Source organism: Ictalurus punctatus, chromosome 2, assembly GCF_001660625.3.
Source record: "Ictalurus punctatus breed USDA103 chromosome 2, Coco_2.0, whole genome shotgun sequence".
Taxonomy (NCBI): Eukaryota; Metazoa; Chordata; class Actinopteri; order Siluriformes; family Ictaluridae; genus Ictalurus; species Ictalurus punctatus.
In genome coordinates, this window is record NC_030417.2 from 19,154,033 (window position 1) to 19,179,285 (window position 25,253).

The 25,253-nt window shown below is 37.9% G+C and overlaps 1 protein-coding gene across 1 annotated transcript in view; it reads left to right on the forward strand.

Annotated features, from left to right (window-relative positions):
• Positions 1 to 23,295, forward strand: part of abat (4-aminobutyrate aminotransferase) — a 33,601-nt gene extending 10,306 nt beyond the window's left edge. The window contains exons 2-16 of the mRNA XM_017491760.3: positions 27 to 176; positions 431 to 528; positions 751 to 780; positions 3,417 to 3,534; positions 8,582 to 8,631; positions 8,753 to 8,833; positions 11,644 to 11,736; positions 12,357 to 12,419; positions 14,049 to 14,112; positions 14,263 to 14,411; positions 14,803 to 14,940; positions 16,083 to 16,250; positions 16,797 to 16,943; positions 17,653 to 17,764; positions 18,262 to 23,295. Coding sequence (XP_017347249.1) covers positions 113 to 176; positions 431 to 528; positions 751 to 780; positions 3,417 to 3,534; positions 8,582 to 8,631; positions 8,753 to 8,833; positions 11,644 to 11,736; positions 12,357 to 12,419; positions 14,049 to 14,112; positions 14,263 to 14,411; positions 14,803 to 14,940; positions 16,083 to 16,250; positions 16,797 to 16,943; positions 17,653 to 17,764; positions 18,262 to 18,383 — 1,497 coding nt within the window. The 5' untranslated portion in view covers positions 27 to 112 and the 3' untranslated portion in view covers positions 18,384 to 23,295. The remainder of the gene's footprint in view (positions 1 to 26; positions 177 to 430; positions 529 to 750; positions 781 to 3,416; positions 3,535 to 8,581; positions 8,632 to 8,752; positions 8,834 to 11,643; positions 11,737 to 12,356; positions 12,420 to 14,048; positions 14,113 to 14,262; positions 14,412 to 14,802; positions 14,941 to 16,082; positions 16,251 to 16,796; positions 16,944 to 17,652; positions 17,765 to 18,261) is intronic.
• The last annotated feature ends 1,958 nt before the right edge of the window (positions 23,296 to 25,253 follow it).

Here is a 25,253-nt window from a genome sequence, read left to right on the forward strand (position 1 = left end):
TTGGTCTCCTTTGCTTTATTCCACAGTTGCTCTGGGCCCCTGTCTCTCTCTCTCTCTCTCTCTCTCTCTCTCTCTCTCTCTCTCTCTCTCTCTCCTTTTCTAAGAGCTCTACATGGCGCTCCTCAGCCACCACCTGACACTCTCCCTTCGGCGGAACCTGCGCCTTGTGGCTTCAGGTAAAAGACAGAACATATCAGACAGCATGCGGACTGATACAAGAGTCATAAAGCATCATAAAATCAAAATTTCCTTGAACAGAGTTTATGGTCTGGATTGACTGTTAAGGCAACACAAATGTAATTTAAAGAGATGATGGTTTATCAAGCAAGCACTTTTCCCAGTGAAACTCCATACTTTTATAACACGAAGACCAAATCAAATGTGTGAGCAAACGTAAAGCAGACATTTAGGGTAATTTATTATCCCCCAGGGTGCCGATATGTCAGTCAGACAGCTACGAAGACCGTGTCTGAGATTGAATATGATGCTCCATCCATGAAGACTCCTGTTCCAGGGCCCAGGTCAAAGGTTTGATCTCATCATCATCTTCTTTCTTTTAATGCATTTTGTTTTTCACTCTGGTAGAGGAAATATTTGCATCTTTATTTATATATATATATTTTTTAATAAGTCAGTCGTCCTTTCACGTTAATATTAAAATCGTTTGTTTGTTGCTTGCTGGTCCTACAATGCATTGTGCAATATCCAACAGTTTTTTGCTTTTGTTTTTCTCTCTTCCTCTCTGAACAGGAGCTGACAAGACAGCTGGGAGAAATTCAGGTCAGCACTGCATTTCACTCAGAAAGCTGAATCATGTACGTTGTTATTGCATAAGGTTTAAAGAGGAGTTATAAAGTCAGCAGATTCTTCTGTGGAAGTTTGGCAGCCAGACTAGAGGTCATCCGGGTCACAAACTCTGTTGCTTTTATAACCTTAATATACCCCTCATTACTCCAGCTCACAGTTCATCACTGTGTGTGCTGTCTAACTCAGGACTTCTCATTTGTTTTTCTCACCTTAGCAAAAGCGATCCGGCTTTCTCCAGGTCTCCGCGGTGTGAATACGAAGGCTGTTTTGAGCTGATAGTCAGGGATGAAGTTAACAGCACAAATGTGCTCATGTGCAGCTCATGCACTCATGATTGTTTCTGTAACACAGTTGCAATCAAAATTATTCCACCCCATTGCAAATGAGGTTTATTGTTCAAATTTACAGACTTTCAGTTGTTTGCAATGAACAAATCAAAACAAAAGTAATTGAAATAGAACAACGAAAGCTTCAAATGGTTTCCCCAAATTCAACTTGGCATTGCGAATCAAATCTGATTTGCAATCAGGGTTGAATTATTTTGATTTCAACTGTATACTCACAGTATAGTGATGTTCTTTACCACTGTGTGTGAGGTCTGTGAAGCGCTAAGCTCTCAACGTTCACATATTCAAGCCAGCAGGAAGCAGAGAGAAAGGGAGCACAAAGAAGCAGCCTTTGTACACTAGTGTGTGTGATGTAACGGTTTAGACTGGTTCCAACTGGTGTGTCCGGGTTATGGGCATGTTGCAACACAACCCTGATTCAGCCTGTTCTTTCAAAGGTGCAAATTGTTTAATTGTAATATGATTGCGTTTATTATAGCAATGCTATCACAGACACTATTGCTCTTTGTCAGGAGAAATGTAGTTGAGCACTGCTGAATTTCATCATAAAAGTCTCCACCCCTTATTGAGACATTTTGCAGTTTACGAGCCCCCCCCCCCTTCCCCGCCGTCTGTTTAATAATGTGCAGGGTCAAACCAAACAGCAACAGCCGAGCACCCTTATTTACTTGACTCTGTTTAATTTGGTTGCTTCTGATTGGTCAGACGGTGTTGATGAATAGGTTTATATTAATGCTTTTGTTTCAATGCGTCGTATTAATACGTTTCTATAACAACAGCTCATTCACAGGGATGCCATTGCACGACGGACACCAAACATAATTTATTTTTAAAACGTTGACATGGTGATATTTTCTGTATACATGTTGATTTAACATTTATGGAAGGAGTCTCCAGTGTCAACACTTTGTAACAGTCAGAGGTAAAACTTTTAAGTTTTGCAAATCTTCCTGAGTTTACACGTGCAGTTTCTCTAGCTGTGTTCATTGTTGGTTTTTTATTTTGTCTCATTAACTTCAAGAAAGAAAGAAGAAATGCTGGTCAAGAAGTGACTGTTTATAGGACACATTGCTGCCATATAAATCAATCAATCAGCATTTATTTCTGTAGCACATTTAAAAACAACACAAGTTGACCAAAGTGCTTTACACTCCCAAAATTACATAACATACATACAATAAAACTCAATAAAACACTCAAAACTCAACTCATGTAACTGTAAACAAATAAAAATGTATGAAACGTCCTGTCAGTTGCAGTACAATGTGCGATATAAATCACGAGACAAGGTATCTAGAGTATAAGAAAAATGTTTGTGTACAGCTAGACCAGTGATTCGTACAGTGGGATCCGGAGACCTGTAGGGATGACACGCAGAGGGTCTGAGATTTGGTCATTTTTTTATACTGGTGAATCGCAACCCACTATCTATTATTACATGTATTACTGAGCTGTTAGAGTTATTTGCCTGTTTGACTTGACACTTGAGTTGAATGGGTTTAATCCAAACCTCAGTAACTCAAAAACAAGTCGGCCATTAAATCATAAAGAACACCTAAGATCTAATGTGCTCTGTCGGTGGAAAGTTCAAGAATAAAAAGCTCTATGGTTTCAATAAATATCTGGACTATTACTGTAAATATTTAAGTATTGTGTGTAATATTTCAGAAGTTTAGGATTTTATTCATAAAATTAATCTGCGCTAAGGGGAAAACAGTTATCAAAACATGTCGAGTTTCTAAATGTAAGTCTGTGAATCTATGATCTATTAATTATGGCTGTGTTAGATAAAGAAAAATAGTTCTACTGAAGTATCAGACATTGTAAATATTAAGTAATCACTCACTCATTTTTATTTATTTTGTGTTTGAGTACAAAATAAAGCAGCACTGCTATTAATGGCCGTTAAACTCAGCTCTTGAGCACCGTGTGTGTCATTAGGCCATAAAATCAGTTTGACGTATTGTAATTAAACTGCACAGTGCTGATGTGGGAAAAAATCTCCCTGTTCGGTTTGGCTGTCCTTTTAAACGTATCCTCAAGTGTAGAAGAATGCTGACGCATCAGATACTTTAAAAGGCTGTGCGGAATCTTTGGAAAAATTTCCACAGAGCTAGAGAAGTAGCAAACGAAGAACTTAATCACGTATGGCTTTTAAACACACCGTGAGATGTCATATTTATGAGGAGATGCAAAAACAAGTTTCAGGACACCACAGCACTCATCCCATCTTCGTGCTCTTTTTGTCTTTTCATTTCACAGAACGTTGGCGCAATTAATTTCTTCTGTAACTACGAGGAAAGCCGGGGAAACTACCTGGTGGATGCTGATGGCAACCGAATGCTGGATCTGTACACACAGATCTCCTCTGTTCCTCTGGGTACGTTCTGTGATAGCAGTTTTGTACATCAGACTACACTTGCACATCAAACTCAAACACTAAACTCATTATGAGCGTCTGTGATTAGTCAGATGTTTCAACACACTTTTCTATGAGTTTCTGAATGGTGCTCTTTTATGCTAGGACGGTTTGACCTCCATGTAGTGGATGTCAGTGAGCAAAAATGCATCTAAAAGTAAAGTTCACACTACATGAGACTGTTGAGAGAGGGGATGTTAATAAAATTTTGAAATGGTGTTGTGGGAGTGTATAGTGTGTCTACCTTAATACCAGTAACAAGAAGGATTTACTATAGATAAATAAAATACAAAATGCGGTAACGTTTATGAAAACATATGATGATTTTCTTTCCAACACAAAAAGAAAAGCCAATTTTTGCCTTTTTACAATATTGCAATAAATATGATATATTTACAATCCGAATGTTTTGTATTTTTGATACGAGTATTATAGCAGAGGGGCGGCAGGGGAGCGCATAAAGACAGCAGTTTCTATAAATACCCATTTCTCCAGCTCTCATAGCTGAATCCTTTTCCAGATCAGTATCAGAAAACATGACCAGAAGCGTGTAACTGACCACAGAAACAGTATGAGAGCAGACATCTTGGATGAACAGAGTTTTCTATCATTTTGCGAAAAAATGCGAAAAGATTACCTTGGGGACGAAAGCTAATGATAATATGATAAACAGGCTGTCCTTACGATTAGACAAACTCAATAGCTTAGGTGTAGGTGAAGAATATATTTTGAAGAAAGCATCTGGAGATTTGGAAAAAGATTTTAATTTTTTTTCAGACTACCAAAAATGATTCCTGTTTTGATCGTGAGAACTGTAGCAAAAATCTATAAAAGTCCCAGAGTACTATAATCACACACTATAATACATTTGTGAAGTTTCCTCTCTGGCGATCCATGCTGGAGCACGTTGTTTGTTAGCCTTTACGTTAGCCTTTACGTTAGCCGTGCCAGCTGGGAGAATTGAGGCTGACTAATGAAGCATGACTGACAGCTAGAGAGGCACTGCACAGCAGAATATTCTCCTCTCCTCTGTCTACACTGCACTTATGACCAGTATGTACAGCATCCGCTATACAGTTTGATCTCCGTGACAGCACATGGTCATCGGGTTGAGCAACGATCCTTTTAATATTCTATCAATTCTGGCAAATTGAGTGAGCTCAGACCTCTCTGTCTGTCTCTCCCACTACCTCCCTATGATGCCTGCAGATATGATGAGATTCATTTCTATTTCAACATCATGATAACAGACAGAAATGAAGAGCGTAATCATGACTTTGCGTTATTACAGCACTGCCCCAGAACTATCCAGCCACTTCACACTGTGATGTTTATTACGACCAAGCTGAACGCTGATTTGTGTTCTTGTTATCCGAGAGACTGAGCACTTAAGTCGTGCTGACAGAACGCTCTCAGCGAAGAAATCTCTGTTTCGGAGCAAAACACGAGAGCAGACTTTACATTTTTCCACTGCTCTACAAGCTTTACAAAGCTCCCTAGTAAGCGTAGGGTGCACTACATGGGGTGTTTAAAGTGCTAGCCGACGTTATAGCCCGTGCTGTTGTGATTTCTTGTCTCTCTTAAACATCCAGCGAAATAGTCAAGGGCTGTTATTATCTCTAGAAGCGGCCTCAGTAAATATTAATTTGTAGAGGCTGAACAATAATTTAGATAATTGTACAGAATGTGTAGGTTCCTGCAGTACTTGTTTTTGTAAAGGTGCCAATAATTTTGGTGACTGTATGTTGCATGTTCCAATGACCAATGCTGCAGATGAAAAGTGCTCATCCATCTGTGAGAATTTCTTCAACTGCATGCACAGGGAAAACACACACACACACACACACACACACACACACACACACACACACACACAGACAGAGACACGCACACACACACAGACAGACAGAGACAAACGCGCATGCACATACATACAGACGGACAGAGACACACACACACTCACACACACACACAGAAAGAGGTCAGTGCACTTCGCTGTGTATACATGTGCATGTAATATGAGAGCAAAGCTCTCTGACCCCCAGAGGGGGTATGTGTGGGGCCTAGAGAGGTCTGGTGTTCCAGATAAGGCTGTGTGCTCGTGATCACAACAACCTCCGTTCACCCCAAGCTTAAACCTTCTCTATATAGCTATCTAAAACATCCGTTAGCTTAAACATTCTCTATATAGCTATCTAAAACGTCCGTTAGCTTAAACATTCTCTATATAGCTATCTAAAACGTCCGTTAGCTTAAACATTCTCTATATAGCTATCTAAAGCATCCGTTAGCTTAAACCTTCTCTATATAGCTATCTAAAACGTCCGTTAGCTTAAACCTTCTCTATATAGCTATCTAAAGCGTCCGTTAGCTTAAACCTTCTCTATATAGCTATCTAAAGCGTCCGTTAGCTTAAACCTTCTCTATATAGCTATCTAAAGCGTCCGTTAGCTTAAACATTCTCTACGTCTTCACCCTCTCAAAGCAAGGATAAGCACCATGAAACGATATGAGGAATAAACCTTGAGAAGAGCCAGACTCAGAAGAGAACCCATCCTCATCTGTCTGGAGTTATTGCTCTGTATTTCCTCTTCTCTCGTGACAGCTGATTATTTACTCCTTGGTTTTTTTTTTTTGGATTATTGTATTTCCTAGTTGAGCAACCCTCTCTTTTCAGTTAAAAAAAAAAAACTACGAGTACAAAGGCGAGTGAGAGAGCCTGAACCAGTAATCATAATAATAATTGTTCCACAAACAAACGTTCCATGGACTCGGACCGTTTTTCTTTTTAAGAAAAACAATCAAAACGTTAGAATATTGGAGACTTTAAGAAGATCTAGAACCATTCATTATTTGAAGCATTATAATCATCACTCTACCTTTTTAACTTCAAGATAGCATGATTTTAAACCAAATGGAGACAAGTATCAACATTATTTCCACCGCTTTTAGCCATGTATTTAAAAGTTTGTGAAGATTAGGATAGGATTTGAAATGTTTTTTTTGTTTGGTTGTTTTTTTTTTTTTTGTAGTTTATTTATTTATTTATTTTTTGCTCCTTTTCAAAGACCAGCATTGTTTTTTTGCACACAGGAGAATAATCTGACTGTGCTGGGTGCTAACCGATTTCAGATGGAGACGGAGTGACGGAGCTTTGAAGACTGTTTACAGAAGGACTGACACAAACGTACCATGTAAACACAATCATGGACTGTACCATGGTTTTTCCAAACAGATTTTCTCACTCACATTGTATACTCGTGCTGAGGCCATGATGTAAACTACTATTTTTGACCATGTTCTACATATTTTTCAGGTTATTTATATATAAGTTAGAAAAAAAATCGACTTTTGCACCTTTAAAACTGTAGATTATCAGGGCGCTCAGAATAGAATGTTAGTGAGGGACATTGTAACTGTTTGAATTTACTGCTAATTTGTTTGCAGCAGAATCGGTTCCTGTCCTTTTAAATTTTTAACAGATATCTGAACAGATGCAATGAGCACAAGAACAGCACTGATGATAATACAGAAAGGAAGCAGTGGCATCAAACACCTGCAGCCATTCACAGCACACTGACTTTAGAAGAACTTCTAGAACTCATTACATCATTCTGGCAGAGGGTTGTGTAGAGGAAACGGTCTCTGCTGGTGGGTAGAGGAACTGCTGGACCAGCGCTTATATAATCCAAACCAAAGTCCAAAAAAAAGGCAGTTCCATCTGGTTCACAGCACTGCTTTTCACACACCGTTGCACATTCCCGTGAAAACCTGAATCAGCTATATTAGGAGTATTCATTACATTATACAATACATTTGAAGATTAATTACATAAAACACATTTAGTATTTGAATAGAAAATCATTGAGCCTATAACTTAAGCTAATTTATAACTTGCTTTCACGTCCCAAAAAGTGCAGTAGGTTATGCCCACTCGAGCAAATATCATAATTATAATGTATCCGGTATGTTTTTATTTATTTATCCATAACAGTGTTAAATTATTCAGTCTTAACAATCCCAGATGGTTTCCTGTTTACCGGTTACATAAAAAAAAAATTCCTTGCTAACGTAGGATGTCATGTCTACATCTCTGTCCATTTGTCAGCTCTCTCTCTCATCTGGTGAGCTACCTTCTTCTAAATAATTTACATAAACTTGAGTGATCAGGATAAACCACAAGAAGGGGACTGCTTCCGGAGCCAAGCTCGTTGTTTAATCGATTCTGCTTGTGCAATAATTTGCATGGTCCACGTCTGACCTAGGATACAACCTGGCCCTACATAGTGCACCATAAAATACTATTTCAGCTACAGAAAAAGAACAATTTTATTAAGGAAGGGCACGCAGGAAATGAACTGCACCTTATATCGTAAATGATTTAACCGCATTAATCGCTGTCGATCAAATATTTGCGTCTGTGAATACAGAAGAACCTTCCTTGTGGGATTTTGTCTTTTAACATTTATTTGAAATTGCCACGACATAAGCATACTTTGTTTCTTTCTCATTTTAGAAAAGTACAGAATTTAATAAATTTCTGAATTTTTTTTTTTTTTTAAGATGATGAATATTAACAATTGCATTACATTTGTTGCACATTATTTTCACATTTGAACTCTGCATTTGTTTGGGAATCTAATAAGAAAGCAAGCTGCTGAATTAATAGAGATGATTATCTGTCTAAAATGAGTTGAATCGCTGCAGAATTGACCTTTGGACATGATTTGCTTCAGGCGCTGCTTAGCAGGCATCGCTACTGTCGTATTTACACGAGTGTGACACATTGAATCAATTAGACTCTCATTATCTGCATCTAATATTCTCCACAGCCTCCAGACTAAATATGATTACTGCAGCACAAGGATTGTTTGTTCAGTACGCAGCATATGGATATATAGAATATTACCTGATCTGGCGTTCCCGCTCGAAAAACCAAAAAAAGCCAAGGGTTAGGGTTACAGTTGAACCCTTTCGTTGTTTTAACATTTATTGTGATTCTGTGCAGGTTATAATCATCCCGCTTTGATGAAAGCGCTTGCCAACCCCAACAATCTGGTAAGACGACATTGCATTATGTTTGTTACGCAAATAGTGTGTGCATGCGCTGATGTAGTCAAACATGAAGATCCTCATATCCGATTGTGTGGTTTTTTTTCCCCCCTTTCTGTTTTCTCAGAGTGCATTTGTCAACCGGCCAGCCCTTGGAATTCTGCCACCTGAGAATTTTCCTGAAAAGCTGACTGAAAGTCTGCTATCGGTGAGAACTTATTTAAAACACAGCTTGAGTTCTAATGTCTATAGCAAAGGAACAGCCACGTTGGAAACATTCAAGTTTGTATGTGTCTAAAATGCGAAAAATTGGAATAATTCCAGCAATCGCCTGCAGCTTTTGCGGTTGCTGAAATGGCCTTTGTGGTTCAAAGGTATTTTTTGACAAAAATAACACAATAATCATAGCAATAGACCTCATTTCAGAGGGCGTGATCACCTCAGGACTATTCTCGTAAGTACATTTTGTTGATAAACATGGCCACGAACCAGAAAGAGGCAAATTTACTCAAAAAAGATCAACCACAGATTTATTTTTAAACCCTAGCTTGTTTAGTAATATTGAGAGACACCATTCTTGCATCAAAAAGCTAATTTTGCCACAGTGTTTGCCTAGTTTCCTAAAAACCAGTTCACTGAAGTGCAGAGAGTCAATCAAATTCTGAGGATTCTGAAACTTGTGGCTGGAAAAGTGTACAAAAGACACAAGTCCATGGGTCGAGCATCTGATCCTGAGACTACCTCAAGACCATCTCTAAAATCTCCACCTTGTAAACATATTGATCTAAACCAATGGATTAAAGAGATACTCTGCCATTTAGCAGCTTAATCTAATGTCTAAAGGATCTTTAGTGTGTGTGGTGATTACATACAAGAATTTCAACATATTTCCTTGCACTGAGAAAACAACACCCAGAAAACAACACTCATTGCTAATGGAAGTCAAAGAGGAGGTGTTAGATTCCTCACGAGATGTTTTGAAATACATGAATATAAAACGATAATTCAAAACTACAAATAAAAGTGTGACGATGATATGTTACAGTGTTACTACTTTACTAACTTTAATTTAACTACATATTCTTATCACCCTGGTAGACATTGTAAACAGACTGTGTGTGTTCATGATAATGAATATGAGAATGACACTAATATAACCTGACGATATTTTATTTTTACATTTATAGAAATAATTACAGCAAAACCGCAACTTTTAGTGGAGAGATGAATCCAAAGAATCATTAAAAGAAAAGTTAAACATTAGGAAATGTACTACCATCCACAAATATAGTGACACACCCACTGTGTGTCACTTACTGTAAAGTCAGTGTTAGATAAAAGGAATCTCAGGTTATGTCTTTCAGTCGTCCTCCGTCAGCCTCTTCAGCCTTTAATTCTCTTAACTCTTAGTTCTGTGCTATGATTGAGAAAGTGTGGTTGACCGCAGAGCATTCGGGCCTGGAGAGTCTGAATTAACACACATTGACACATGCTGTTCACAGAAACATCCGAGTTTATTCGTGCACAACAGGAGTATTTATACACATAGATAAGCAGCAGTGTGTGGGCAGTTTCTGCTTGTGCAGGGTGCTAGAAAGGTTCAGACAGTTACGCCAAGCACGCAGGCATACCACAAAAATAAGTCTCTCAAGGTATGGAAAATACATGTGTCAGCTATAATAAAGGATGGCAGTTGATTGAGTGAATACATGATATAAGAGAGTACATGATATAAGAGAGTTTCCTTCATTTCCCTCTTTTATTCTAGCGTAGCGCAGAATAACCCAAAAGAAATTCTCTAAAGTCATAGGTTAACATCACCCTTCCACAGAAAAGTCATGATATGTCTGCGAGAACACATCTGAGGCCGCTGAAACCGCGGCGTCATGGTTATGAATGTAAATGTCAATTTCCATAAAACTGCAGCACTGCTTGCTGAACTGGCTTTTTAGTTTCAAAGTTTTAAGCTTTCCCTTTCAATGCCTCCTCCTTCAGTTTTTCTTTCATTTTCAGCCATCTCTGTTTGGCATCGTGCCTTCACCGACTATATAAGATGCATATAATATAACAAGATTACTTGCATGTCTGGAAATGTAACGAACTTGAGTAGCTAGTACTTTCCAACACATTCCCTCTCAATCAACTACCGACATAAGGATATAAAATGCTGCTAATACGAAAAGGTTAGCAGTAGAGTTAATGGTTTCAGCACACCTGTCTGCCTGTTGAAGAGAGACACATCACGATTGTATCATAACAACAAGACTATCTGACAGCAGACTCCAGTCAGACAAATAAACAGGAAAATTCTCTGACTGTCTTGATAATTTGCTACTGTTTTGTGCACACTCTCGTGTTAATTTGAATTCAAATGCTTTTTTACATAATATAATTGTTCATTAATTAATGTTAAGAGGGACACTTTTTTAAATATTGTAGAAAAGGGCAGGGGCTCGAGCCCCCAGAGAACCCCCCCCTCTGCACCCACCATTCAAGCAATTGCCCCCGAATTGCTGCTCATTCAAAAGTGAAAGTGAAATTTGCAGGGCCGCACGGGCATTCATAAGCGATTTAAAAGCGAGGGGGTTGAGAGGAAAAAGCGCCAAAGCCCCCTATCACAGCAACTTGCTTCTGGCTCGATTTGCAGACAGGGTTACCATCTTCTACTAAGCTTCCCTCAGCATTTTTATAAAATCCAAAATATGACCACACTTGGGATGGGTGTGTACACATGCTGGGTGTGCGTGGACAGCATTTACTGCGAGTTTTACAAATCACGATAATCACACACTGTTTTAATGATAATTAAATGTGACACGGTAATACTAACCTTTGGGGGAATTTTATCCTGGTTTATCATGAAACCGGTAACTGTTTCATCCCTAACCCCTAACTATAATAACTTTGATAATATGGGTTGTGATTTTTTTTTAAAAACAACTACAGACCTCCTGGCTATAGAGTCACTGCTCTAAAGTATTGCTTTTGTTATATGATGTGTCTAATCCCCCCCCCCAGATCGCTCCCATTGGAATGACCCGTGTGCAAACCATGGTGTGTGGCTCGTGCTCCAACGAGAATGCCTTCAAGGCTATGTTCATCTGGTACAAAGTGAGTGCACGGTTAATACTATACATTTTTCTCTCTCACACACACACGCACACACATACACATTGCATGGTCCATCAATTACAGTATTTTTTTTTTTTAATCATCTTGGAAGGCAGACAGCCCGGATTGTAAGTTTGCTATCAACCAAATTTGTATGCTAGTGCTGTTTTTTTTTTATTAATGCCGCCATCTCATTGGCTGTGCTCAAGTAGGTGGGGCAATCCATGCATGCTCTGATTGAATGAAGTCTCCCAAAAATAATAGAGAAGATTGAAATTTCCTTCACAGAATGTAAATGCATAATGAAATCTAAAATTTTTTTGGATATCTGTGATGTTTGTACATGCATGAGCAAAAATTAATGAAAAAATATAGATTCAAAAACCTTTGTCTGTGGATAAGGAAACATTTTTATTACAGATGGATCATGATGCATTTATCAATAATTATCAAAGGAATGTTTCTCCATATAATAGCATTTTTAATCTTGTTTTATATTTCACTCAGACAAAGCAACGCATCTAATTTCCGAATTTCCAAATTTTCTTGTGTCTATAAAAATATATTAAAGTAGACTACAGATTTAAAGAATTTATTTTCTGTGTGTGATTCATCTCTAGAACAAAGAGAGAGGCACCAATAATCCTTCAGCAGAGGAAACGAGCTCCTGTATGATAAACCAGGTATCTCACCACTACACATTAATCATAATAAGTATTATTTTTAAGTACAGTCTCCTCTGAAAGTATTGGAACGGCAAGGTCAATTCTTTTGTTTTTGCTATACACTGAAGACGTTTGGGTTTGACATCAAAATTGTTGGTTAAAAAGTTGTTTGTGATGTCACTGACTGTGAGAGTTGTGAAGACAAATCCCAAAACAACAATGTTTTTATCATTAACTGCTGTTGTTGTCCTTGGCTGTCCATGTGTGGTTGTTATTACACCAGCGGTTTCTTTCCGTTTCAGCACATTTCAAATTTGATTAATGCCAGGGACACACTAGACGATTTTTTTTTATCTTAACCGATTTTAAAACCGTGGGAGACCACAGACAAGGACAGTTTCAACCGATTTTTAACATTCTAATCCTCTGAACGCATACACTATACGATTTGGCCAGACCACTAGATCACACACCTGTCGATTGGTAGTACTGATTTCACAGACATGTGATCTCACAGAAACTCGTGTTTTATCAAACCACTCACACTTTATTTTGTTTATTAACCTCATATCAGCTGCCTCATTCACACAGCAGAAAGTTATTTAACACATACTCTCTCTCTCTCTCTCTCTCTCTCTCTCTCTCTCTCTGTCTCTCTCTCTCTCTCTCTCTCTCTCTCTCTCAAGAACCAAAGAGTGCAGTACCCTAGGCTCAACATACTATTAAAAAATTCATCATTTGTCTTTGTTGCAGAACCATACTCCACTTTTGTGGCATGTTTGTGGCTGCAGTGTTTCCGCTATAAAAGCACGAAACACAGTTGGTGACACTTGCTCGCTCTCCTTGGCTATTGCGGGTATCCCGCCTCCGACAGCCTGGTCAAGAGTCAAAACATGTTTGATATGTACCATTTGGGATCGGGGAGACTCCGACTCGATCCAGAGCAATAAAATAATTGTAATGACACCACACAATTGGGGATTTTTGGACAAAAAGTCAGTAGCAGCAAGCCTCGATTCGGGCCACACAATTGTATAGAATGTCTTACATTTCTTCTTACAACACATTACAATTTCCCTTCACTGAAACGAAGAAGCCCAAACATGCCCCTGTGCACCTGAGTGTAAAAACATAATCAGATTTTTAAAAAAATTGACTAACTCATTTGTGAGGTTGGATCAAAATAAACTGCAATGTTTAAATTGTACTATTGCTTTGGCAGATAATTTTTTTTTCTAGTTTCAAGCAGTTATTTCTTTTAAGAATTGTAATGGATTGAGACCATTTCAAACTTAAAATTAGTAAAATGGCTAGAAAAGGTTCTTATTTATTGTCTAGAGATAGAGATTTCATTAATGTACTTACTTTTTAGAATAATCTCATTAGGAGAAGTATTAGATAAACTCGTCTATGTTCAAAATGTTTTACTTGCTGAAGATCTGTTTTGTTTTGGGTTTTTTTGTTGTTTGTTTTTTTGCCATGTAGGTGTAAACATGTTTGTGATAAACATAACTGTTGTCCTGCTCACTGTTAAACTTCACATGTTTAGAATGATTACCCTAATCAAACTTTCATAAAGGAATAAGCTTTACAAACAGTTAACACACTATTATCTTTGTCTGTATGTGTGTGTGTGTGTGTTTGCAGAGTCCTGGATGTCCAGATCTGAGCATCCTGTCCTTCATGGGAGCATTTCACGGCAGAACTTTCGGTAAGTCTGGCAAGTGTGTTGTCGAATTTCTTTAGAAACAGCAAAGCGCATTCAGGAATATCCAAAAACATTTAGATCAATAACTCCACTGAATCGCAAAGCAGTTGAAGTCGTTACTTTGTCCTTACAGCTGTTCTGATTCGTCCTCAGGTTGCTTGGCGACAACACACTCCAAAGTTATTCACAAGCTGGACATCCCATCGTTGGACTGGCCCATCGCGCCCTTCCCCAGGCTCAAGTATCCGCTGGAGGAGTTTGTTCAAGAGAACGCCCGAGAGGAGGCTCGCTGTCTCGAGGAGGTCAGAACTCTCCTCATTAATGCCTGCATTCAAACACTTTAGCTTTATAATATATGCAAGGATTTATGAATATGCATGACAAGGGGGTTTTTCCAATATTCAAATCAGATTTCATCCTGATATCACCTAATATCACTAGTCAGCTAGTTAACTACTAGTAGGCTTGTCACAAGTGGATTTTCAGTCTCGATTTGAATCATCAGTGATTTATTTACCTTTACTATAGCAACCATGATTATTATTTAGAACTTATTTAGTGACATCACACACGTAGATCATGCGTAGCCCCGTAATGTATATTAAATGATTTAAAATCATATATTGAGTTTATAAGGACGTTTATTAATAGCCACACTATCCTAAGTCAAATATTCCCCCATGTGTGGTTCAGGTGGAGGACCTGATCGTGAAGTGGAGGCAGAAGGGCAAACCTGTGGCAGGTATCGTCATCGAGCCCATCCAGGCAGAGGGAGGAGACAACCATGCATCACCTGACTTCTTCATAAAACTGCGCAGCATCGCTCGCAAGGTACCCAGACCATAAGGGTGTAAATCTGACGTGTTTAGAGCTTCCTTTATTTTCATGTTTAATTTTTTTTTTTATATATATCTAAAGAAATTCTAAGAACCCTGCATAGACTGCAAGAACTCTTCTTAATAGTTTATTATGGTTATATTTGGCTCGCTTTTGAATCATCTTGAGGATGTAAATAATGTATAAATGATCTAATGAAGTAGATATTTTTTTAAAAAAAACACAGTGCAGGAAGCAAATGAGCACACGATGCTCCTCAGGCGATTTCTCCCCACGTTCCCGATTTCTGTCATCTCAAATTAGACCGAAAGGAACAACAGCTAGACAACGACCTCAAAAATACCCTGCCCTTGTGTGACTGATGAACTCACTCATGTCTGTCAGACTATCTGTGGTGGCGTGTGCATCAGTTTCAAGGGCACACACCTTGTTGTGGTTTATAGCTGAAGTGGTGACTTTCACATGAAGGACTGTGATGGTTTTTTGAGAGTGTACAGAGTCCACAATGTTTGGGATCATTTTAAATACATACATAGTAAGTGAACTGAGAAACGTTTCTAGGTCCTGATCACTCTGTTTATGCACTTGTAATTAGGCACACTACATATATTTTATCTTAAAATGGATTTATAGTAGCACTGTCTCTGGCTTTTATGTATAGTTTTAGAGTCAGATTATGATCTGGACAGTCCGTACACAGAGTCATAGGTCTCATTAAATTGCCATTGTGGATTTATTTATGTTTTTATTTTTTTGGGTGACACTATAAGTAATTAAATTATAGTAAACCAGTTGGCACTTTTTTAATTGTAATCATTTAATAATGTTGAACGTTTAAACTTGTGACTTTGTTGGATTTCAATAGAGCAGAATTTACATACTCAAAAACATTATAAAACAGTAAAGTTATAAAGTATTATAAACTTCTGGGAGAACTGTTGAGTTGTATCTATAATTTGCATGGAGATTTTGATATTACAAAAAAAAAAAAAACAGTTTATAGAAGGAAAGAAAAATTGTAAGTTTATGTCTCTCTCACAGTAGTCCTGGAGATCTGACGTGTTGTCCCAGTGTATTAGTATGTGAATGGAATGAGGTATGAACCTGATGCTATTTGCTCTGCCAATTTCTTTCAGCATGGATGCGCCTTCCACGTGGATGAGGTTCAAACAGGGGGCGGAGCCACCGGAAAGTTCTGGGCTCATGAGCACTGGGGCACGGACGACCCTGCCGATATTATCTCCTTCAGCAAGAAGATGCTGACGGGAGGTTATTACCACACAGACGAGATGCAGCCTGATAAGGTGTGTGTGGGGGTGGGTGTGTGTGTGTGTGTGTGTGTGTGTGTGTGCGTGCCTCATGGCTCTTTATATTCCTCCATGGCTTATGGTTTATTTGCAATCACATGTGAGTATTTAGTGGTTGTAATGAAGTCACAGGGTCCCAGTTTATAAATGTAAACATCTATAGCTGCTTTGTGGCCCACAGTCTTAACGATATCTGAGTTTGTTGTAAAATAGCAAATGATAAGTCAGGAAACATTATTTCTTTAAAATCACTTTAAAGACAAAAGTACTTACAGTTTTGTTTCACATTTCAAGATCAAATCATTGTTACTTACCGTTGCCAACCTTTCAAACTGTCCTGGATTACTGAAAAGCCTTAATTAACACTTCTGAGTAATAGCGTTCCCATAGCACACCTCTTACATCTGAACAAACAGTGCCCTCTAGTGCTGTGAGAAAGTTCTTGTGTGTTCACACACTTTTGTGCGTTTATTATGAAATGCCACTGGACTGCTTTTACTGAGCTGATAATGAAGTAATGCATTTCTGTGTGTCGTGGCACAGGGTTACAGAATCTTCAACACATGGATGGGAGACCCGTCAAAGAACCTGTTCCTCTCAGAGGTGCTGAACGTCATCAGAAGAGAGAATCTTCTGGAAGAAGTGACTCGCTGTGGGAAAGCTTTGCTGCAGGGACTTTATGAACTGCAGGTAACTCGTACAGCTTCTGTAATTAACCTTGTGATGGCTGAATTTATACACTGTGGCTTTTGGTTTAACTAAGAAGCTTTAATCATTTCCTCAATTAATTAAAAGTAATTAGACATGATATTAGCAAGAAATTGTGATATTGAAATAAATAAATAAAAAGAAACTAATTTCTAAATTGAAACAAATACCAAAAAAAATCATAATCTTGATTTATTTATTTTATTTTTAATGCAAGATTTTTTTTTTTTAATTGTGATTCAGAGACTAAAATAAATATTTGTGTTGAGATTGAAAAACATTGTGCTGAAATTGGGAGAAAAGGGGGAAAAACTGTGATTTCTGAAAATTGTGAAAATTTCTGCATCCCGGGACTAAAAATAGAGGGGGAAAAACACTGCAATCTCGAGATTGAGGCACAGCTAGAACAGTGTTGATAATTCATGAAAAAATTAATCCATGATATCATGGTTTTCAGTATATCATGCTATCCGCTTCTTATAGTAAAATTTCTTTTCTTTAATGTTGCATGGAATGCTTTATTATTATTATTATTTATTTTTTTAAGTGTGCTTATGTTAATTTTGTTTAAAAATGTACAGTGATAGGTTAGCTCAGACCTGCCTTTTAGTGGATTTGGTCATGGGAGATGACCTGGAAAAAAAACCCTTCTCTCTCTACCTCTCTCTCTCTCCCCTGTTCCTCCTCTCAGTCTCAGTATCCTCACCTGCTGAGTCGAGCCCGTGGTCAGGGCACCTTCTGTGCCGTTGATGCCTGTAATGACGTCACTCGAGACAACCTTCTGGTCAAAATCAGGGACAAGGGTGAGCAGGAACACAGCGAACACACACTGGGTTAAATTACAATAACTTCTTACACACTGCACTTCTTCACTTAGAAAGTTGTGTGTTTAGCCACTAAATGAGTATTTTGGCTTAAAAGTAATATTTTAAGATACTGCAGACTCAACTGTAAAGCAAATTTTAGTTCGGTTTGGCTTGCACAAACATTTACACACAACTTTACTAAAAGATTGATGAATGAGGCTCATTGTCTTTAATAAATACATAAATAGACCAAATTAACCTAATTAATAATAATAATATTGTAATTTCAGTAATAGGTTTTTTCCTGAAATCGCAGTAAGTGCTTTATCATTGCTTGTGTGAAGTGCAAGAAATTACCGAATTACTCCTGAAGCAGGGAGACGCAATGCTACACTACAGGATGATACATAACCTGAGAAACATCATTAAATGCTAGTTTTATGCAAGAATGCTCTGTCATGCAAGCTCTCCTCACACCCCATTTCTCTCCTCAGGTGTTCTCCTGGGCGGCTGCGGTGAAAAATCCATCCGCGTCCGTCCCGCTCTCATCTTCAAAGAGTATCACGCACATCAGTTCCTCAACATCTTCAACGACGTGCTCTCCGAGTACAAATAGAGTTGCAGAGCTCAGATAAGCCGAGGAGAACGAGCACAAGGGTCCAAACCCTCGAAATGGGCAGTTCCTCCCCTTCACAGTCTCTCACTCTCACCTTTTTCTTCTAACCATCTACTTCACTTTTTAATTATTTGTTTAATTTCAGTCAATATATTTCTCACTGTAAAGAGCACAAAGTGATCAGGAGTATTACAATGGATGAGTATCAGTACACGTTTAAGTTTTATTTACAAAAACATGTGTTTAAGTAGCTTGAGGTGTGGTTCTAGTTATTGATGCATCAGTTGTCATCGATTAAGGAGGAAATCACACAGTTGCCTTCTTGGTAAGTAAGGTTTTTTTTTTTTTAAAGGAGCAGTTTGTAAATACGCACACATTTACAATGCCTTCCACTAATATGGGTACCCTTGGTAAATATGAGTAAAGAAGGCTGTGAAAAATTGTCTTTATTGTGTAACCTTTTGATATTTTATTAAAGAATAATTCACAAAAATACTCTGCTCTCAACAACTGCAAACACATCACAAGTTTAGCAAAAAAAATATCATTGTTAAATATAGGTGTGCAACAATTATTGGCACCCCTATGAATTCATATGAGAAAAATATATTCAAAGTATATTCCCACTGATATTTAACATTTTTTAATACACCTTTGGTGACTAGGAACAGGAAATTGTTCAACTATGACTTCCTGTTTCACAGGGGAATAAATGTCAGATAACACATAGGCCCAATTCCCAATACCCATTCATACCAATGGATAAGACCAAGGAATATATCTGTGATGTGCAGCAAAAGGTTGTTGAGCTTCACAAAATGGGAAATGGCTAGAAAATAGCACAAGCATTGAAAATGCCCATTTCCACCATCAGGGTGATAATTAAGAAGTTCCAGTCAACTGGGAATGTTATAAATCAACCTGGAAGAGGACGTGTGTCTATATTGTCGCAGCGCACTGTGAAGAGGACGGTTCGAGTGACCAAAAAATCTCCAAGGATCACAGCTGGAGAATTGCAGAAGTTAGTTGTGTCTTGGGGTCTGAAAGTCTCCAAAACTACAATCCGAAGTCACCTACATCACCATAAATTGTTTGGAAGGGTTTCAAGAAAAAAAAAACTCTACTCTCATCCAAAAAACAAACTCAAGCGTCTTCAGTTTGCAGACACTACTGGAACTTCAAATGGGATCGGGTTCTGTGGTCAGATGAAACCAAAATTGAGCTTCTTTGGTAATAAACACCAGAGGTGGTTTTTATGCAGACAGAGACATAGCCATATGGAAAAGTACCTCATGCCCACGGTTCAATATGGTGGTGGCTCTTTAATATTTTGGGGCTGTTTTTCTGCCAGAGGACCTGGACATTTTGTTAGGATACATGGCATCATGGACTCAAATCAAATATTTAATAATAATCAATAGATATTAAATGAAAACCTGACTGCTTCTGCCAGAAAGCTTAAAATGGGAAGTGGTTGGATCTTCTAGCAGGACAATGATCCAAAACATAGATTAAAATCAAAACAAAAATGGTTTACTGACCACAACATCAAGGTCCTGCCATGGGCATCCCAGTCCCCTGACTTGAAACCCATAGAATACCTGTGTGGTGAACTGAAGAGGAGAGTCCACCAGTGTGGTCCTTGAAATTTGAAGGATCTGGAGAGATTATGTATGGAGGAATCACAGCTCTCAGTCTCAAGAGTCTCAGATCCCTTGCCATGTATTCTCCAACCTCATCAGGCATTATAGGAGAAGACTCAGAGCTGTTATCTTGGCAAAGGGAGCTAGCACAAAGTATTGACAAAGGGTGCCAATAATTGTTGCACACCTATATTTAACAAAGATAATTTTTTGATAAACCTGTTTTCAAGTTCAAGTGGTTTTATTGTCATTTCAACCATATACAGATGGTACATTACACTGTGAAACAAAACAACGTTCCTCCAGGACCATAGTGCTACACAAAACTGTGAGACGAAAAAAAATAACTGACGACACAGAACTAAATAAGATCTACACATTCTACACAAAGTGCACATGCAAACGTGTGCTAACAACACAAGATAGTACAACAACTACTAAAACAGGACAGTGGGCACAGTAAGTGACAGTGTATCGCTGAACAATACACAGTTCTAGTGTGCATGTGTCCGATATAACAGATAACAGTGCAAAAGATAGGTGCAAAAGAGTAACAATATAATTTGAAAATGGTAAAAATGTGAACGTAACCTGCTATGACAGAGTATTCAGCAGATTAGCTTATACCATATATGGACATAGCAGTTATTGTGGTAGCAGCCAGGTAAAATGTGTAATAGTGACAAGAAATTAAATACTATATTTTTATAAATACAGTAACAGCAAAAATGCAACAGAGTCACTGCAGGAATGTGCAGATATTTCAATGGAAGTGGGACGGTATTCAGTTCAGAGAGAGAGATAGTGTGTGTGTGTTTGTGTGTGTGTGTTGGTGTCAGTCCAGTCTCTGAGTATTGAGGAGTCCGATGGCTTGGGGGAAGAAGCTGTTACACAGTCTGGCCGTGAGAGCCCGAATGCTTCGGTACCTTTTTTCCAGACGGCAGGAGGATGACGAGTGTGTGAGGGGCAGCGTGTGGTGTAAAGTGTGGTATAAATGTCTGACGGAGGGAAGAGAGACCCCAGTGATCTTCTCAGCTGTCCTCACTATCCGCTGCAGGGTCTTACGATCCAATGAGGTGCAATTTCTGAACCAGGCAGTGATGCAGCTGCTCAGGATGCTCTCAATAGTTCCTCTGTAGAATGTTGTGGGGATGGGAGGTGGGAGATGGGCTTTCTTCAGCCTTTGCAGAAAGTTGCTTGTTATTGTTTGATATCCATGAGAGCAGAGTATTTTTATGAATATTTTTAACAAAATCTCAGAATGTTAAACAATAAAGACAATTTTTCACAGCCGCCTTTGTTCATATTTACCAAGGGTGCCAATATTAGTGGAGGGCACTGTGTACATATAGATCCAGTGGGAGCTCATTTCTGTGCCAGAAAAATGTAAATAAATGATTATATTTATTAATTACATTATTATTAGTAGTAGTAGTAGTATAAGAACACTAAAATTATAAACTGCACCTTTAAATGATGACTGAATGCCTCAGTTTCAGAGTCAGACTTAAGCACATAAATAAATTTAGGAAGTAAAAGCACATAAATAAATTTAGGATTTACATAGATGTAAATCCAGGACAAGGGAGTAGAAAGTAAAATATCACGGAATCCTTCTGGGTAGCCAGATGCGCCAGATCTGATACATTTTTTCAGACTAATACTAGCCCTAATACCTCACACACAGTATCATATCAGTATTATATGTCCATATTATTTTATTGTAGTCAGCTAGACCACTTCAGGCCTTTCCTGAGTCCATGCAGGTGCTGTAAGGTGTGTTTCCATCGTTCTTCTGCAACATTGCAACATTTTGAAGAACTAACAAGTTCAAGAGCAACAAATCAAACGTGGAAGAGGCCAAGATTGAACTTGCTGTGGTGTTCTGTATTTTGTTTTGAATGTTAACGTTAACGAGCGTCTTAAACTAGCTGCACACGCACAAAGCACAATTTCACACAAAAAGCCTTTTTACATTTGTGTGACGAGCGACTAGAAGCATAGCAACACGTAGCGTCGGCCATTTTGTAAAACGTGCGTTTGTCCAATCAGTATCCGACACTCTGTGGTTGGAAAAAGGGTACTGAACTGTACCACTGTTTGTTATTGGAGCAGTACGCTTCTTAATTTTTGGTATTTCTTCCACCAGGTAAAGTGACTAGTGTGCCTTTTATTAATTTAATACATAATTAGATCTTTAGCTCTGCCGTAGAACTTTACATAAGTTTTAAAGGTACATTATAAATGAAGGATTTATAATATCCATACTGAAGGTCAAAAGACAGGCGTACAAACTGTGGTACCTTTTAATGCCTTTTTCTCCGCTGCTAAGAGTGTACAGCAAGTTCTTCTCCACTAATAATTCAGCCTTGTTTGTTTACATTGGAGACATTTCTTTAGAAAAAACCTATTTTTATAAAGGGACTTAAAAATAGTTTCGGTAATGGAAAAATGGCTTCAGGTTGCGGAAAACACTACAGTGTGCACACTACATGTTGACTCCAGGATCACGGTCACACACAACATTTGTTCTACAAACTCAAACAACTGATCTCCATAACAAAACCAAAAAGGATTTTAATGTACAATCTGTGTATCAGGGTTCATTTTAATGACCAGAAATATAGCTCACGTTCTCCTGTGTTTCTTCCTCAATCCAAACTGCTCAGTGTCTTAACTTCATGCCTGTGTGTTTCAGGGACTTGCTCTTATTTTCATTTTTTTTTTAAGAGAATAAAGAAAGTGCGATACAGATATAGACGGCAGAACACCATTCATGCATAATTCTCTCCCGTCCAGTCATCTTTTATTTTTGAGGAATTCAGCTCTTCATCACTCAGTGGAGCGCATCACTGAGACACTAATGTCTAAACTTAACTACATGGTGTTTAGCTTATTTTTCAGATAAATGTTGGTGATGCTGAACAGTGTCCTGTTTGTCCATGTAAAGTATATAAAGGTAGTTTTGTTTTGTTAATATAGTGGACAGATGGAGTGTACAGAAGTAGAAAATGCTTAAAACTGCTCAGTTAGAGAGAAAGAAAATCCCGACACATGCGACGATTCTGTGCCCGTCTGTTTTTGACTAAGTAAGTATTGTATAGAGTTGTGAATTATCTGTGAACCACTAATGGCAATAAAATAAAATAAAAATCATTGCCATGTTTGTTTACACTACTGTGTGAAATAGGCTGTAAAATGTAATTATTCCCTAGTTAAATATTGTCTAAGCAATATAAATGTACTCAGTAATAAATAATTTTTTTTTACTTTCTTGGGTTTTTTTTTTTTTTTTTTTTTTAACCCTCCTGTTACCCTCAGATCTAATAACATTTATTTCCCCACTGGGGTGACCCCAGCAATTTAAAGCTCCCGAATATGTTTTTTTAAAGCTTTGTCTCAGGTAATTTACATGTCTTTGTTGACTACTTAAATAACCCTTTATATAAATTGCAATCAAAATTTACAGACTTTCAGCTGTTTGCAATGAACAACTCAAACAATAGCAAGTGAAATATTTCAACACAGTGACTGGTTCAAGTGGTTTCCCTGAATTCAACTGAAAATACAACTTATGTTTTCTCAAGTCTCAAAATTATTCAACCCCTTGAATAAAATCCCTCACAACAGCACAAATTTTGATTGCAACTGTATATTGAATATATAAAATTATAGTGAACATTATCAAATTGTAGCATGTTATAGTATCCTCAATAAAACAACCAAAAAATGTGTGTAAAATGTTGATATTTCTTATGTTTTGTATAGCTAAAAGAGCCTGGGGTCAAATTATAATATAAAAAAAAATAATCATGTTAATTTTATGTTTACAGAGTTGTTAAAGCTGAAGCAAAAAAGAAAAAAAAGTCAATCATGTAGCTTATTTACAGACGTTAAACATTGAATGGGGTCAAATTGACCCCAAAGATAATAGGAGAACGCTACAAGTAACGTATCAGTATACACTTGTTTACGCTTGCTTTCGTCACTCGGTGGTTTATCAGTGTTGTACAGGATGTGGTGTTTAGTGGACTTTACATTTCTTTATGTTTCATACCTGCATCTTCTCTCCACATACACTGCATTCTTCTAAACTTACTGTACCGTTCACCTGATGGAGAGCCAGGTCCCCGGCTCATTCAGTTCTCATACATTTCCACAAATGTCTGCTGCTGTTATTTGACGTTCACCTTTTTCCTTCAATTATAGCTGTGGTGAGGTGCTCTACGTCAGTGGTTTTCAAAGTGGGGGCCGCCAGGGGGCGCCCGTGGTCCTCAACAATTTGGTGTGAAAAATAAATACATGAGGGGGCGACTCTGAGTAATCGTCCTATAAACCAACAGGAAGTAGCTAAGAGAAGTAGTAGTTTGTCGGAACAACCATAGCAACGCTTACAAACATGGCGTCTGGCTTGGAGTTGCTGAATATTGAGCAGGAATTGGGTTTTTTTTGTTGTTGTTTGTTTTCAGTAACTTCACTAAAACCCACAGTATGAAAAAGGGAGCTAAGAATAATATAAAACCCAGTAAACCTTGAGATCATCACTCCACATTACAACAAAATATAGATATAAATATGCGAACATGTATAAAACAAAACTGAGCGAACTGGTTTTTTAATTATTCATTTCATTACATTTTTTGTTAAACATGGACCTTTACTTTCATTAAATAGACTTATTTATTGTAGGTTCATTTTTAAATGTTAGCAATTACTGTAGACAAGCAAAAAGTGGGAGCTTCCTGCAATTTCTCACAAAAATCAGGTGATTATTATGTTCGTCCATCAGTGTAAATGTCTCTTTATGTATAGAGACAAAAGAAAGTTATGACCGAATGATCACTCTGTATGTTCACCCATCAAAGTAACTGTCTCTATGTATAAAGACAGCAGAATGAGGTTTAATCACTGTGTCTGAAGGTGTAGTGTAATGACTGAAGACACGGTTTAACATGAAAACATGGTTTACCCCTTTAAAAAAAAACTTTCAGCTTTGGCTTTATTCTTTCAATGATGTGTACAATGCAAATCGAAATCCCTATTTTCAAAAACCTTTCCATGAATTTTGTGCCTGTATGTCTATGGTCCCGCATGGATGGATCATAGAGATGCCTGTACAATCGCAGGAAAGGACAGACAAAATGCCTGACATGCTTTTCAGTTTATTAGAAATGTATTTATAAAATCCATTGCTGCAAATAAGTGTATGGCAAAAGTCAAAATACAT